Genomic DNA, 17,883 nt, shown 5'->3' on the forward strand with positions numbered 1-17,883 from the left:
TGCGACTGCGAAAGTAGTCATTACTTGTTCACAGGATTTTGTGCCGCTTCAGATCTGCTGAGAGCGGTGTTACGCCTGGTGAAACCACTGCCTCAGCCAGCAGCAAGATCTTGAGATGATTTGAAACTCTTAACAGTGAAAAGTGCTTAACTGCAGTTGCTGCTATTAGAAATATATTCTTGTGTGCCACTAGGTCCAAGATATATATTATGTTTTTGCATGGTTCTGTAACGTGGTGAATTCTGTACTATTTTTTTGATAATAAAACAGTTTTGAAGTTATATTGATTATCTGGCTAAGTCTCAACAATTTGGGGCCAGCGTTATTTGGCGCCAACACCAACTACAGATAGGGATGCAGTGATAGCTTCCATTTAGTGGCAGGCAGAAAAAAACGTTTTTTAGCTACAATAGGGGATCTTTTATTAGCCAGATAAAATAGCTCAGCTGCTGAGACTAGTGTCTTTCACGGAGACTACACATAAGCTCACTCATATCAGGGAACTCTTTCAGTACCACAGAGCTGCTACTGGTAATGAGCTAATTACATGTGGTATAGCTGACAAGGTCATACATTGCAGGAATTGCACCAGCCTTATCATAGATGCACCTGAATGTATAATTGCTGTGAACAGTGTCTACTATAGAGACTGTCATTTGTTTTACATCAGGGACTTTTTCTGGTAACATAGAGCCATTACTGGCAATAAGTTATCTGCCTTTATTATTGCTGACAATATTACACAGTGCAGGAAGCACACCAGCCTCAGTATAGATGTGCTATGGTGTAGTGCTTCATACTGCCAATAATCCAGATTAAGCCTTGTATTTCAAACTTACCAATAGCATCACACAAGCTAAGACCTTTTTGAGCTAGGGGGTTCCCCTTATTAAATTCACCAAGATCCAGTACCTTACTCCGTTATCTGCCTGCTACATTTGTTATAGTGGTGACTAGAAGGCTTGTAACACCAACACAATAAGAGACACGGTTCTCAATTACTCTTTAAATCATTTTTGTCTTCTTACCAACCACCACTTACCAGTAAATGGTTTGCTAAAAAAGGTTTTATACAAGATACTCTTTGTATCCACCAGACTATTTCCTTATATAATAGATCCCTATCAGTTGGTGTTTTTGTTTTTATCACACGTGTGTATGTGTGTATTTGTAAGTTATTTTAATATATTTCACCTTGTTTTCCGGGAGGATGTCATTATTAAACAATAACCATTAAAAGTTATATTTTAAATAACATAAGGAGTGCTAATTTGTCCTTCTAACATGAACTTCTGTTCATTATTCGTTCTGTCCAAATATAACAGGACCAGCACCCCCACAAGCTATACGCTATAGATTTATATCTTGACATACATTGCATGTGGATGTTTTCTTCTAATCCCTGTGCAGAGCATTTCCCCCTTTAGTCACTTTAAGTCTCAACAATACCTGGGGACCCTGCGTCCATAATAACTAAGAAACCCCAAAGGCCGCTCAAAGACCCTCTGTAGTTCAGGTTACTGAGACGGTGTATAATAAACTTCTTTGCTGGTCATTGTTTTGTGCCTCAGTAGAAGTCTACTTTTCCTAATTTTGTCTTAATTTGGGATAAAAATTCAATATATACATGTATTTTCTTTACGGTTTTTTTGTTTTGGTTTTTTTAACAAGAATAAAACTTGGCATCCCAAAATTTAAACGAATAACAGGACTCCAATTTGATACATATCTTTGCCTTTCTGCATCTGACACTCCAAAAGAGTGGATTATGAAGATGGCTAGATGTATAACTTCTCACTTGATCTAATAATCCAGTTGTTTCAGCCTGAATTATTGGAAATATCATTTCATGTCTATTTATCATTATGCAGTGGAACCATTCATTATGTACTGCTACAATTTATTATGCTGGGGCTCCTCTAGCAGCCCCGGCGAAGACTTCCCTCCTGTGCTAACAATTTTTACTGTTCACCAGCAGCCTATCTCTGCCAGTGAACGCTAAAGTTTCAATGGGCATGTACAGCTAAAATTTGCATATTCGCATATGATTTTGCACAATGAGGGATCATGCAAAGCCATTCAGTTTTCGGTGGGTACCATAGACACAGGTAAGCGAACACCATCCTGAGATGCAGTCCCCATAGAGGTCAATGGAGACTGCAGTAGTACACGAAAAGTCATCAGTTCATAAATTGTGCAATGGGCATTTTCCGTAGAAAAGAGCTGTTTTCTCTGCGGTTACGGCTGATCGCACGGTCATAAATAGAACCCTTACAGTGGCAAGAAGGAGCACCAATGTGTGAAAACCATGATAAATTGAAACCTTGTAAAATTTTTGCGCTGACAGAAAATAAAACTTCTTTATTTGACAGTTTACTATATTACATTTTATGCTAATGAAATAACTGACATACAAATATTGAACAAGTTATTTTATGTAACTGACAACTTGATGTAAACATCGTTCTTTGGGTAGGAAATAATGTTAAGTATGTTATTAAAAAAAGACATCTGTCTTATTTTCACTGTACGATCTTCCAGAGCAAGCAAGGTAATAACACACTCTTGTTTCTCCTTAGTGTCACTTAGCTTTTTTGATGATATCATTATACCTCCAGAGTCCTTGCAGCAGCCTGCTAAATTGTATCCTTTTCAAGCAGTCTGTGCTGCATATGAATGCTACTGTAATTACAATATATGTTTTACTAAATGCATAAACTCCTAGTGATTAGTTATGTCATTGCTTCATCATTTATTAAGGTTACTATGAAGAATAACATATCTCTACACTGTTCCTCTTTGTACGAACACCTGAACGTCTACTAGTGTAAAGAGGTGGATTTGTATAGGGGGCATTATGTGTTTACCTGTTGTTTCTAGGAAAGGGGAGCATCCCAAGGCATTTTAGAAGTAACTATGTAATTATTATATTTAATTTGTGTAGCTGAGAGCTGTTAATGGCGCTTGGGGAGAAATATCATGGGACTGTCGCTGGAGTCAACAAGGAATATGTGTTAATATGATGAATATCGCCGTAAAACACCTAGTAGTAACAAAGACCCTTATGTGCTATCACTTACCTTGCATATACATTATAGAAATTGTTATGATCAATGATGCTTTGACACCCTGTGGCTCTCCATTTGTTGTCGAAGTATGAGTCCCAGCATGTAAGAGGTTGGCGTGATATTCTTGGACTTCTAGTTCTAAAAAAGCTGGTGATTCATAAATTGCATACCTCTCATAGTGTAAATTTAATGTGGGTCATTGAACAAGGTTTCTTTATTGGATGTGAAGGGTTTAAATAAATGGTGCAAGGTTTTCGGGGGTCATATTGTAATGAACATGATGATTAACACAATAATGACAATAAAATGTGGCAAATCATTAGAATGATGACAAAATATATTTGAATATAAAAAAAACATTTATCAGCAGCAGCTATTTATATAGTGCCAATAACTCTGCAGCACCACACACACACACACACACACACACACGCGCGCGCGCACGCAAAACTAGGGTCAATTTTGATAGCAGCCAATTAACCTACCGGTATGTTTTTGAAGTTTGGGAGGAAACCGGAGCACTCGGAGGAAGCCCACACAAGCACATGGAGAACATACAAACTTCACACAGATAAGGCCATGGTCGGGAATTGAACTCATGACCCCAGTGCTGTGAGCACTTACCCACTTTTGGAACACTATTTATATTTCCAGAGAAACTGAACCATTGCTGAGATATCATTATGTTCTAATGACGAAAGTCTAATGCCTTAGAGTGGATACGTTGATTTCATATTTGATACAATTATCGAATTATTTAGAAAAATAAAGATAAAATACTGGTAGAGAGTGGAAGTTAAGTATATTATTAAATAGCTTGCATAAGCTTGAATATTCTGCATAGTTGTGAGTAGCTCATTATTGATACAGTATGGTAAGTCTAAAATTTTAACCTAGAGAGAAGTTATATTGTTTTAAGGAAGTGTTTACAACCATACGCAAACTTTATTAATATTTACTAATTAATCATTGCTTCATCATTTGTGTTATTTTCTTACAAGTCATACTCCTCATACACCTACTGTGACAGGATCACTTATAAATAACTTCTGGTGTAAATTTATTTAAAGGAAATAGCGCAGGGCGCTTATTTATATAATTGCACATGCACAATTATTTTTGATATTGTGGGAAAACTTTAATTTCTGAGACCAGGGGGAGAAAATTGTTTTTTTTTCTCTGTTTTAACCTTTCTAGAGGAAATGCCTTAGTTCTGATGTATATATCTGATACAATAAGGATTTGTTTATTACTAGCTTACAAATTAAATAAAACTAAAGTCTATTACAGATCATAGCATCTTAATGCTTTCCTCATGAAACTGAGGGTAGAACACATTGTGGGTATGAAAACGCAAACCAAAAAGGGGAAAACTAGAACCTGGTAGGGGGAGGAGAAAATGGGAGGGATTACATATGGAATGTGATCCTTCCTCTTATGATGAAAGGAAAGGGTGTACTGTCTATTAGGTTGCAAATAGAGCGTCAATAGGGATAGGTCCCTTACGTACTAGTTGCAAGGGAAATGTGATTATTCTGGCTAGATTTAAACTTAAAGGGAAACTATATATTCCACTTTACATCCCACATCACCTGGCTCGCCTCAACAAGGGCTAATACTTAGGATCACATAAGACACCATGTGACAAATAACTGGTAGCCAAGTGGTACAAAAGTCTTCATATTTATCATTTATTGTGTTCATGTAAAAATCAATTCTTGTAAACCATTTTACCAATGTTGGAGGGGGACTTCCAGTGCGTAGGTAATTACTGCCGTAGTGGCATTGTTTAGGTGTTTTAGTAATGATGTTTTTGTACACAGCAATGTGTAGGTACAAAATAGATTCAGTAACCACAATCCCTGATTGTCGGGTGCCTCACCGCCCACTATTAGTTTTCATAAAGGGACTATTTTTGGGCAATCCCACCCTATGTGGATGTTGCTCCCCATCAGGTATTGTGGACTCTAGATATATTTTGTGTAAAAGGCATCTATACCATGTAGATATAACACACTGTGAGCTGGCATATGTGGTTGGAAAGGCCATAGCTCAATAATTCTCTCTAACCATGCCATTCAAGACCAAGGCAGATTCTTTTTTAAATAGCTTGTTTGGAATTCAGAGAATGGGTGATCCTTAGACAAGGTCACCAGCTGGCTGTCTTGAAAGATCTCCACTTGGAGCCAGCTTTTAAACAGTGCTAAGTTGAGACCTGTGGCAAAAATCTGAATTTGATAGGATGGAAGTGAGCAGAGAAGCCAATAAGTGTGTGCGTATGTATGTATGTATGTGTGTATATATACACACACACACACACACACACACACACACACACACACACACACACACACACACACACACACACGAGTTCTCTTCAAACAAGCCAGAGTGGTGGCCATGGGGCAATATCTGATGAAGTTTGTAGGTACTATTCCTCTATGGCAATCCATTGTTTGTGTTATTCTGTTCTGGTCCACTCCAAAATTCTATTTAATATGACTGCATGCTAGTAGCTTGTGATATGTGGGAGTTGAAGCACACCAGGGGGTATATTAACTAAACTGCAGGTTTGAAAGAGTGGAGATATTGCCTTTAGCAATCAATCAGATTCTAGCTTTTATTTTGTAGAATGTACTAAATAAATAACTTGAATCTGGTTGCTATAGGCAACATCTCTACTTTTTCAAACCTGCAATTTAGTAAATATACCCTAAAGTGTTTACACTTATCAATATATCTTGGGCAGCGCGGTGGCTTAGTGGTTAGCACTTCTGCCTCACAGCACTGGGGTCACGAGTTCAGTTCCCGACCATGGCCTTATCTGTGTGGTGTTTGTATGTTCTCCCCATGTTTGCGTGGGTTTCCTCCGGGTACTCCGGTTTCCTCTCGCACTCCAAAAACATACTGGTAGGTTAATTGACTGTTTAACAAATTGACCCTAGTATATCTGTCTGTCTGTGTGTGTTAGGGAATTTAGACTGTCAGCTCCAGGGGCAGGGACTGATGCGAGTGCGTTCTCTGTACAGTGCTGCGGAATTAATGGCGCTATATAAATAGATGATGATATCTTGTCTGAAGTGTTGCTTATTCTTACCCTGAATACATTTCCTTAACTAACCGAGCACTTCTAGAAATTACTTGGGAGTAACATGTGTAGACAAAGTCTTCAATAACTATAGAGTTTAAGCTTCTGTGTTAATTTTTAAAAAATTGTTCATCCCTATCCAGGACAAGCTTTTGGGCTGCCCACCCTCTCCTAGTCTAATCCCAAAAATTATGGACCACACCAATGCTTCCATGCAGAAGACAAAAATCAGAAGTGAGAAGGGGCAGCCCAGTCTGGTGCCATATTTTTTTATTTTTTATTTATACCAAATGTTTGTTTTCAGTCTGGCTGAAGAGAGCCCAATTGAGATCACTGTCCACTGTTATGCCGTCTTGTAAAGATTGCCTGCTTCAAGATCTTGACCTAGAGACACTTGTCCCCTGTTTGAAGCTTTTAATGTATAATTTGAAATGCACTTATTGTGTTACATTGGGATGTGTTTTGTATGCAAGTCATTGTTTGGGTTTGTAACATTGCTAGAGGAAGTCTGTTTGCTGATAGCAGGAAATGTTAAGTAAGTCTTTACGTGTAGTGACAAACACCTGTTTAGCCTGTATACCCAGCAGGGAGCCGCTGCGTGACTGCATCTCAGATTATGCAAGCATCAAGTTTTATCACGTAACAGAGAAGTGTAAATATTGTTAGCTTTGCATGTAAATCCATGTTTGGGTAAACAAATTGCATCCTGATTCTAAAAATAGCCTATGAGGCTGTGTCCAAATCAGAATAAAAAGCACTGTCTTGTATTGAAAATTGTTCTTCTGATTCCTTCTGATTTGAGCACTGATACCTTCAATCAGTGTGACTGAAGCAAGTGAAGTTTATTTGCAAAGATTTGCTTGAGAACATCTTCCATGCTGAAAATCCTGTGACCTACAGATTAGGCCCAAAATCTAATCTGTTCCCGGCTGTTTCTGAGGTTTAGACCCAACATTCAGTACCAACGCTCTGCTGCTACCCAGCAGCTCTGGCCAGTGTGATAGGCCTGGGGGGATCCATCTGCAGCAACCCTGATCCATAGGAAGGGGTCAGGGGTAGCAGCCCGGGTACACCAGTATTAGGGGTACATTGGCAGCGTCAGTTACCCAGTAGGAACCTGATACTGGATGCCGGTAAGGAGTCCGGTGGTGGTAGCATTTGTAAGCCCCTCCTACTGCGGTGAGAGGACACTTTTGGGATCCTGATAGGGCACGGTGGCAAAGTAAGCTTAGCCGGTTCCCAGCAACAACAGACAGTGTGGCATAGGCGGTCCATCCTGTCACAGTTACTTTCTTAACAATTTCTGTAAACATGGCGTAGCTCCACCTTCATGCTCAGACAAATTTGTACTCCTGGTCAGCCTCTGTGCCCTTAAAGGAGGGCTGTATTCAATTATACCCTTTAATATGTTCCAATCAATCTGGAGGCCAATATTTCCAGCACCCTGAAGGGACTTTATGGCACTGCCTCCGGTGATTCCCCTCGAAGGTAGACAATTGATGCGACTTTCTTGTTTTTATTGCAGGAGCCAGCTTTATGAATTGTCTGATGGCATGGCTCAGCCCCTTGTTAAGTATTAAGTCTCCAGGTGTTGCTTAAGACCAGTGACATTGCATCAGGTTGACTGCTGCACATTGCTTGTATTTAATCTCAGCCACAGGAGCACAAGGAAAATATATGGGTCACCATTCACTGTCAAGCCACGCCCCTAAATTTGCTTATTATGATTAGTTATGTATCATCTACATTGCATGTTAAACCCTTAAGGTGGCTGAATTAGCATTCTGTACGTGTCACTAATATTGCTGCTCACTGTTTCGGGAGGAGAAGTAAAGTCTGCAGAAAAGGGATTCCTTTGGGTTTTCGTATTGCCCAGTCACAAAGCTGAAGGTAAGAAATAAGGTCCAGGGTTCCAACAATGTGTGGCTTTTTATGGAGTGGTAGCCAGCAAAAAGACCACAACAACTGTACTGCAAACTGCCCATTGCAGTACAGCTGTACAAAAACAAGCTTTCTGGAACAATGTATTTTACTTTGTCAAGCACACTAATGGAAGGGGGATGATTAGGAGTTTGTTTACAGTTAGAGGAACTGGATTGCTTGTAATTATTGAGTGGTTCTTTAACTCTTCTTTATACTATGGTGTGAAGATACGTGGTTCCCAAATCACTTAGACACGGTATTAGAGAAAAAAATAGAAGGATGATTTATTCTACAGAACAGAATTAAATACACGGCCACCTTAACAATAGCAGGTCCAACAAGTGAGGAAATCTGCTCAAATAAATCCAGTGAGGTAGGTTTCACACCACCTCTCTGGCAGAGCATCACCTCTTGGCCAAAGTCAGTCACATACGTGTCCAGCTCCCAGGGTAGCCTCTTTTATCACCTCATAATCCCACCTTGGGGACTGGCTGCTCAGGGTAGTTGCAAATGGTCTCGATTGGTGGACTTCCCACACTATCCAGCCCCCTCCCATACGTCCCCAGGTGTCTTCCCTGAGGTGACCCTTGCTGGGTCTGGCTCCTGGCTGTCTGTAGAGATCACTAGTGGACAATAGGGAGCAAACAGAAATCACAATGGTAGCTTAATTCACTCAACTCCTGTTCCCTGTGGAGGTGGAATTTAACCCCTGAAGTACTTTTCCAAGGAGATGTTATAGTTTCATCACTGATACTTCCAGATAACAACATGGCTAAAAAGTACAGTCCGGGTATGGATTAGATTAAGGGGTCACACTGGTTCAATAAATTGGATCATGCAAAAGGACAATGATCCCAAGAATAACAGCAAGTCTACAACCATTTGGCTTGAAAAATGGAAAATAATTAAGGTTTTGCAAGATTAAGCCCTCAACCCCATTAAAACTTTGAGGGCATTTGTTTATGCACAGCCCTCTTAAACATCAATGAGCTAAGCAGTGCTATAATGTGTGAGCCAAAATTCCTCAAATACGATGGAAGGAACTGATAAAATCATACAGAAATCACTTGCTTCAAGTTACTGCTCTTAAAGTTGGTACTACAAGCTACTGAATCATGGAGTGTACTCACTGTTTCACACATGGTTTCATCATGTTGTCTTATTTTTATTTTTGTTTGATGACCAAATAAAATCAGTTTGTCCTTTCTTTTGGACCTACGAATTGAGGGTCTAGATCAAGCCTGGACAACCTGTGGCTTTCCAGGTGTTGCGAAACTATAAGCCACAGCATGCTTTGCTAGTAGTTAGTCAGCCGATAGCTGGCAGGACATGCTGGGACTTGCAGTTTCACAAGACCTGAAGTGCCACTGGTTGGTCAGGCCAGATCTAGATAAAGCCTCTGACAAACTATCCATTCATATTCTCAATACCCTCAGAGGCCTTATTTCTAGCCATTGGAATACCAAATTTCTTGCCTGTTATTGGTTGTATTGCTATTTGTGAAATTCAAAATATTCTGTTCTGGATTTGTGGAACATGAACTTGGATTTACCAAATTGTAGGACTTGGTGAGGATTATGTCCTCCTTTTTTTTATTTTTGAGAGGTCAATAATAAGCATCAGTCCAAGATGATATCCATAACAATCAAGTCAAACAAGTTCACGGACCTATACATTTAGTGTATATCATACAAAACAGAATCATGATATTGACCAAATTTTAACTGTAGGGAGAGGAGAAAGAGGAAACGGAGAAAAGAGAAGTTGGTCAGAGAGAAATAGACTAGGGGGGCGGTGTGGCAAAATCGTCAGTAGAAGAAAAAGAGGGACAAAGCAGGAGAAAGGAAAAAAAGAAAGAAGCGGAAGGCACTGGAGGGAAGGTGGTGAAGGATCGAGGAAGGATACCAAGGTGAGTGTTGTAGAAGAGTGATATGGCAAAAGGAGTTTGAACTTGAAAAAATGACATCCACGGTGCCCAAATTTTGTTAAAAGATTTAGAAGTATTACGTAGTATGCATGTAACATAGTAACATAGTTGATGAGGTTGAAAAAAGACACCAGTCCATCAAGTTCAACCTATTTTGGATCTCCTGCGATCCTGCACTTATATTTGAAATTAATCCAGAGTAGGCAACCGCCCATCTGTTTCAATTTTGAAAATCCCCCCAGACTCAATATTGCAATCCAATTTTTACCCTATATCCACTACTATCCTTTATTTTAAATTAACGGTCGTATACCTAGATACAACTTTCCGCTAAAAATTTGTCTAACCCTTTCTTAAGCATATCTATTGAATCTGCCATCACAACCTTCCCTGGCAATGAATTCCATATCTTGACTGCCCTTACTGTAAAGAACCCCTTCCTTTGCTGGTTGTGAAATTTCCTCTCCTCTAACCTTAGGGGATGACCACGTGTCCTGTGTATGGTCCTTGGGGTAAAAAGTTCCCATGAAAGCTCTCCATATTGACCCCTAATGTATTTGTACATAGTAATCATATCTCCCCTTAGACGCCTCTTTTCTAAAGTAAACATGCCTAAACTGGCTAACCTTTCCTCATAACTTAATGACTCCATAACCTTTATCAATTTTGTCGCCCTTCTCTGAACCCTTTCTAGTTCCAAATTATCTTTTTTATAGAGTGGTGCCCAGAACTGTACTGCATATTCAAGATGAGGTCTTACCAACGATTTATACAGTGGCAAAATTACACTGTCTTCCCTTGCATCTATGCCCCTTTTTATGCATGCCAATACTTTTTTTGCCCTTGCAGCTGCTGCTTGACATTGAGCACTATTGCTAAGTCTACTGTCTACGAGCACTCCCAAATCCTTTTCCATTATAGATTCTCCTAAATTAATTCCATTTAATTTATAGATTACGTTCTTGTTTTTGATCCCTGAATGCATAACCTTACATTTATCTGTGTTAAACCTCATATTCCATTTAGCCGCCCAATCCTCCAGTTTATTTAAGTCCCTCTGTAGAGAAGCTACATCTTGCTCTGATTTTATTACCTTACAGAGTTTAGTGTCATCTGCAAAAATAGAAACTTTACTCTCTAAACCATCACCAAGGTCATTAATAAATATATTAAAAAGGAGTGGTCCCAGCACGCAACCTTGAGGTACTCCACTTAAGACCTTTGACCAATTAGAAAATGTTCCATTTATCACAACTCTCTTTTCCCTATTCTCTAACCAGTTTTCGATCCAAGTACAAATTTTGATTTCTAGACCCAGTTCCCTTATTTTGTAAACCAACCTCTTGTGTGGCACTGTATCAAAGGCCTTTGCAAAATCTAAGTAGACCACATCTACTGTCCTGCCCTGGTCTAAGTTCCCACTAACTTCCTCGTAGAAACTAATTAGATCCATGTTGATTCCCACTAATAATTTTATTGCGTACCAAGTAATCCTGAATACTGTCCCTTAAAATACCTTCCAGTAGTTTCCCCACTATTGATGTCAGGCTTACAGGTCTATAATTCTCTGGTTGTGATCTCGTCCCCTTTTTAAACAACGGCACCACATCTGCTATTCGCATAAACTCCATTTTGTATGAGTGCCAGACTCTGTTGATAATAGCCTGCAAAGTGGGCACGGTGGACTGTTTCCAATAAGTGGCAATTTGACACAGCGCTGCAGAAACTATATGGCGAAACATTTTTGCTTGATGTGTGGTAGCGGAAGGAATTCCAAGTGGGAGAAGGAAAAATCTGGGAGAGATTGGGATGTCAATCTGCAGAATCTGAGACGCGAAGTCCCTTAATTCCAACCAGAATGGGGCAAGCTTAGAGCACTGCCACCAGATATGGAGGAAGGACCCTTCCGACGAACATCCTCTCCAACATGAGCTGGATGTGTCCGGAATGATTTTTTGTAATTTGGTTGGGACCAAGTACCATTGATTAAAGAAACTTATAGGCGTTTTTTTTTTTCAGCTTCACACAGATTGAGCTAGAGGCCGTGTTAGACTTTATTTCATCCCAATCTTCTCTATCCAAGGGGCCTCTCAAGTCCTCCTCCCAGGCTCGCTCATGGGAATCTTGAATGTCTGAGTCAGGGACTCCCAGTTCCCAGTATAACTGAGATATAAGGCCATTTGTAGAGGATCGCCGGAGAAAAAGTGACTCGAATAAAGTAAACAGCCTAATTCTCAAAGTTAATTTAGTGGTGGAGTGAAATTTTTTTAGTTGTAGGTATTGAAAAAAGAAGGTGTTGGGAATATTAAATTTGGTTTTTATGTCTCTGAATGAGGGAAAAGAAGCGTCAGTAGTGATATCATTAAGATAATAAACATCATTCCTTTTCCAAAATTTGAAGGATGAAGCTATACGACCCGGTGGAAAATCTGGGTTGTCAAAGACCGGGTCAATTGGACTGGGAGCCGGGGCGAGATTAAACTTTGTTTGCATGGTCCCAAATTGAAAGTGAATGCGATACAATTGGGTGATAAATAGCGGACCAAGGACGTTTAGTGCGAGGGAGCCACAGGAGAGAGGAGGCGGAAGAAATATCCAGGCTCTCAGCCTCAATCGAGACCCAAACTCTGGAAGAACCTGAGGAACTCCACAAAATACATTGGGCAAGTTGCGCTGCCAAAAAATAGTTTCTAAAGTTGGGGACCCCCAAACCACCATCCCGTGTTGATCTTTGTAGGACAAGATGCCAGACTCTTGGGCGTTTCCTACCCCAAATAAATTGTGAAGTGTAGTGTTGTAAGAATTTGAATACATACGGGGGATGCGTATGGGAAGGGCTTGAAAAAGATATAGTAACCTGGGCAAAATATTCATTTTGACTGAATTGATACGTCCTATCCAGGAAATTAGATTTTTACTCCAGGTTTCTAAGTCAGATTTAATTTGGGATAGTAGTTTTGGGTAATTAGCTTTAACTCCATGTATCGCCCCGTTAGATCAGATCTTTGCCGCTAATGGTTCGATTAAAAGCGAAAGTGGGCATCCCGGCCGCGTCCCGTTAGAAATTGAAAATGTGGGGAAGCGACTCCGTTGGCCACTACCGTTGCTCTAGGGGACTAATGGGCCGTCTAAAAACTTACCAGAAAAACCCATTGACCCCAGAACCCTAGACATAAAGGTCCAAGAGATGCGATCAAACGCTTTTTCTGCGTCAAGTGCCATTATTAGTGATGGTGATTTACCAGAATGAATAGAATGTATGAGGTCAATAGCCCGTTTGGTGTTATCTATAGCTTGTCGACCTGGTATAAATCCAACCTGATCTGGGTGGATCAGGGAGGGAAGAAGGCTAAAATTTTGGCATAGATTTTAAAGTCCACGTTTAGTAAAGATATAGGTCTATAACTGGGATAGGAGGTAGGATCCTTATCTGGTTTTGGTATAACAACGGTAGTGGCCAAGGTCGTCGCCTCATTAAAAGGTGAACCTTTTAAGATGTTCTAAAAATCTGTCGTGTGGGGCAAGGTCTCTAGCAAATTTTTTATAATATTGCGCTGTGAATCCGTCCGGGCCTGGAGAATCCGTCCAGGCCTGGAGAATCCGTTCGGGTCTGTGTCAAGAGATTCAACAGAGGACGAAGTCTTGGGGAGATTGTAAAGTGCTTTGTAATAATCATGAAATTCTTGAGCAATTTGCACCAGGTCATACATAGACTGCGAGTTAGGAGACTTTTTAAGTTATGTAATCTGTCCTCGAGATTTTTTCTGCCCGAGTTTGTTGGCGAGCATTGAGTCAGCTTTGTCTGCCTTTTCGTAGTATAGCTGATTTAAGTTTTTGAGAGTGTTAACTGCTCTACGAGAGAAAGAATTGCATTTAGCTGGCCTCTTGCTGCAGAAATTTGGGTGTGTAATGTCGAGGAAGGATGAGCTTTGTGCTGAGCAAGGAGGGAGGTTAACTTGGTCTCAAGGGAAATAATTTCTTGGGATGCTAATTTTCTGGCTGTGGAGGATTTGCTAATCAGTCTACCAGGAATGGTAGCCTTATGGGCTTCCCACAAAATGCCCGGGGTAATACCCTTTGAAGTGTTTATATCAAAATATTCTTTGATCGCATCTTTAATTTCTTGTTGGGCTGATTGTGCCAACAAAAGGGAGTTGTCAAGAGGCCAACGTCGCGAGCGCGGGGCTAACTTTATTAAATCAAGTGATATAAACTCCAGCATGTAAGCGGGGAGATTCCTGCATCTAATATTGTTTGAGTGAGGGAATGAGAGACAAAGATCATGTCTATATGGGAGTAACTACTGTGTGGGGCAGAATAATGTGTAAAGTATTTTGCGTCCACGTTTTTCAAGCGCCAGGTGTCATGTAGTAAATTACGTATATCAGCTAATAAGGATTGAGAGTCTTTCAAAGAAGAGGAGGAAGACTTTAGGCTAGGAGATCCAGACGACCTGTCTAATGTTGGATTTAAAATGGTATTAAAGTCTCCAGCCAGAATTATATGACCCTGTGTAAGGCGCCCAATACGATTAAGCACATCTGAGAAAAAGGAGCTTTGACCCTGATTCGATGCATAAAGAGAAATAAGTGTAACTTGCTCAGAATGGAGTGTGCCTATCAGAATCAAGTAGCGGCCCTCTGGGTCAGAGTGTAACTTGGTTAGGAGGAAGGGAACTCTGTTGTGTATTAGAATAGCTACTCCACGTTTTTTGCAATCCGCAGAGGCGAAAAACATTTGAGTATATAGCTTGCTTTGGAGACGAGTGTGCTGTCCCGTAAGATGGGTCTCCTGAAGGAAAACTATATCGGCTCTCTCTCTGCTGCAGGCTCCCAAGACCACCGCATGCTTCGTAGGTGACTTCAGGCCGTTGACATTAATCGAAAGCACCTTGAGCGCCATGGGTGCTGTTGATAGTGTGAATCCTACATGATATCAGCAAGAAAAAACAATTTACGTGAATAATTTCAGAGCAGAAAAAGAAACAAACAGCACAACCCATGTTGTAACATCAAGTCCATAACAACATTGCTAACTGATAACATCAAGCCGGGGCACCAGTATCACTGTTATGCCCATGCATTCTAAATCCCATAAGGGTAAATGATCTAAAAACTGCAGAAGACCTATTAAAAGTAACATTAATTAAATCGATTGTTAGATAGCGTTTATATTAACCAAACGGAAAAACAAGAGGGAACAACAGAGATCTCGTAACCTAGGAGGACGCTGGGTAATCGACTTGCGACAACCTAACTCCTAAAAGAACAAGGATGAATCCCAGTAGAGGTTTTCAAATATACACGGTCAGTCTGGTGCCGCAGGGGATCTCGCAGGCCGTCGTTCCACCGTTATCCAATCGGGAGGAGGTGCCGAATTAGATCTTGGGGGGGCTGCTACGTGTGTAGAGATGGTGGAGTCTGGGAGGATCTTGAGTTTAGCAAGGATTTCTTGCCCTTGAGGTAGGGATTTGGCATATAGAATTGAGTTCCCTGCAAACACTTGTAGCTGGAATGGAAATCCCCATCTATACCGAAAGTTATGTTGACGGAGATTCGCGTTACAGGTTGAAAGTGTCTGCGTTTTTGGATAGTGCACGGAGCTAGATCTTGGAATATTTGCAGTTGCATATCTTGGAAGTCGATTGTGTCTTTGGATCTAACTGCATTGAGTATTTTTTCTTTCGTTTGATAATAATGCAGGCGAACGATGATGTCTCGCGGCCTTTGATCAGCCATTGGTTTAGCTCTGAGGGCTCGATGTGCACGGTCCATCAGAATTCTCCGGCTAGCAAATCGGGAAGTAGATGTTTGAAAAGGCTGGTTAGGAAATCTGGTAAGGCAGTGTTGATAACCGACTCTGGTACATGATGGATCCTCAGGTTATTCCGCCGAGATCTATTCTCTCGGTCTTTTTGCTTCACTTTCACAGCGTCCATATCAGAGCGAAGCAGTGCTAGTTCTCGTTCATAGGACGTTTTGAGCCCGGCATATTTAGTCCGTTTTTAATTCAAGAATGTCTGTTCTTGTGCCGAGAGCTGCAATTTCTGATTTAAACTCAGCAATCGCTTTCTTTAGTTCTTGCTGGAAAGTAAGTTTAATGTCTTGCGCTAGGTTAGTGATAGCTGCCTAGACAGTGGGGTCCATGCCCTTATCCAGCTGTGAGATAGGACTTGAAGAGCGCATTTGATCAGATGGAGGCAAAGATGCTGTAACTTTCTTAGAAGCGGATGTGAATATAGAAGCTGTATTTCCTCCAGCATGTTTCCTGGTTTTAGAGGTCATTTTGAGTGTTAGTTCTTTCCCGTATTTCAGGATCTGTTGTTTAGCTCATATATATATATATATATATATATATATATATATATATATATATATATATATATATATATATATATATATATATATATATATATATAATTTGTTCCTCCCAGACCTCTCCTATCGGGGCGGTGAAGAAAAAAAAAAAAAAAGGGTTGGAGGGGTATAGAAAAGGGGCTCTGGTCATATATGAAGAAACGGTTAAAGCATCATCTTGACCCCTCTGGCTCCAAACCCATCGAGGGTTTACATCTGATTCCTCTTATACACTGTCAGATGCAGGAGATTGGGGTACCTCTGGTCAGGTGGGATATATCAGCGTCAATTTCTGCATAGAAGAAAGGCCCAGTGCAATGAAGGTTGCGCCCCAGCTACTTGTTTTTTTTTTTTTATATATATAATAAAAAGGGAAAAAATAAAAAAGGCTTTTTATTTCTGTTTTTGTGTGAGGTTAACTCAACTCTTGAGTAGTTGGGCCAAGTTAAGGGTTCAACAGAGAGATGAGTTGTCTGTGTTTTGTAGTAATATCAAACGACCACTAGATGGCAGCCAAACCGCATATAGTGAGACAACACCACAGAACACAACATAGATCAGTCGGTGCAATGAGATTGTGCAGATGTGCTTGTGTTGTGCTGGCAGGGTATGTCGGCGTGGAGCCAGAATTTGGTACTCACTGCGGGAGGCTCGTGCCACCTGGGACACAGGACACTGGGAACTCCAGCCGGGAGCCCGATGCAGGTAGGAGCCGCACAGCATGTCCAGGACTCAAGATCAGATTTGTGCCAGAGAGTGGTGGAGAGGCAGCCGTTAAACAGGGCTCTGGGTCAGGCCTCCAAGCCTCAATTGTGTTATCTAGGCGGCAGGCCTCCTTGGGGGCACTCGCAACTACAGTCCCGGCCAGATCCACCGCGCCATGCGCCAGTGGGGGGGGGGGTGTAGTAGACTGGTCCATCGGGTGCAGGCAGGGGGGCTTTAGCTGCCCTGTCGAGCCAAGGAATATGGAGTGGACACACTATGTGCGGTCCGGACAAGAGCTCTATCGATCCGGAGCACCGTTATTAGGGGGAGTATAAAGGGAATTCCCGAGGGAGCCAGCCGGGGTAACAGGACGTCCGTATTCTCCTTTTACAGTCGGGCAGGTGTCTCGGAGCCAGCAGGGATCCGGAATCAGGTGGGACCCTTGAACAACGGCTAGATTAGGGGTGTCAGCCAGGTTCTACTTAAGGCCACGAGGCTGAGGGAGGAGATGTAGGCCTTACCTCTGTTGTGGCGCCGCAGGGAGCGGTAGCTTCTTCCGAATTCCAAGTAGAGGGGCACCAGTGTCTCAGAGCCCTCGATGGGTATACACAAGGTGTTTTGAGTAAGAGATACCCACAGATTCAGGCAGATTGGGCGAGTAGTAGTCAGAGCAGCTTTAAAGCATGTCCACCATCATAGGCTCACAAGCCACTCTTCCCCGAGGATTATGTCCTTTTAATATGTAAAATCGCATATTTGAAAATTATGGTGTATTTTCTTTTTCACATATTTGTGTGTACAATATTGTGTAACCTT

At 41.1% G+C, this 17,883-nt stretch overlaps 1 protein-coding gene across 1 annotated transcript in view; it reads left to right on the plus strand.

The window, feature by feature from the left end:
• The window catches only part of POLR3H (RNA polymerase III subunit H), a 77,353-nt gene that overhangs the window by 42,622 nt on the left and 16,848 nt on the right, over nucleotides 1–17,883 (plus strand). Inside the window, exon 5 of the mRNA XM_075182816.1 lies at nucleotides 9,810–9,988. Coding sequence (XP_075038917.1) covers nucleotides 9,810–9,988 — 179 coding nt within the window. The remainder of the gene's footprint in view (nucleotides 1–9,809; nucleotides 9,989–17,883) is intronic.

Source organism: Mixophyes fleayi, chromosome 8 (assembly GCF_038048845.1).
Source record: "Mixophyes fleayi isolate aMixFle1 chromosome 8, aMixFle1.hap1, whole genome shotgun sequence".
NCBI lineage: Eukaryota > Metazoa > Chordata > Amphibia > Anura > Limnodynastidae > Mixophyes > Mixophyes fleayi.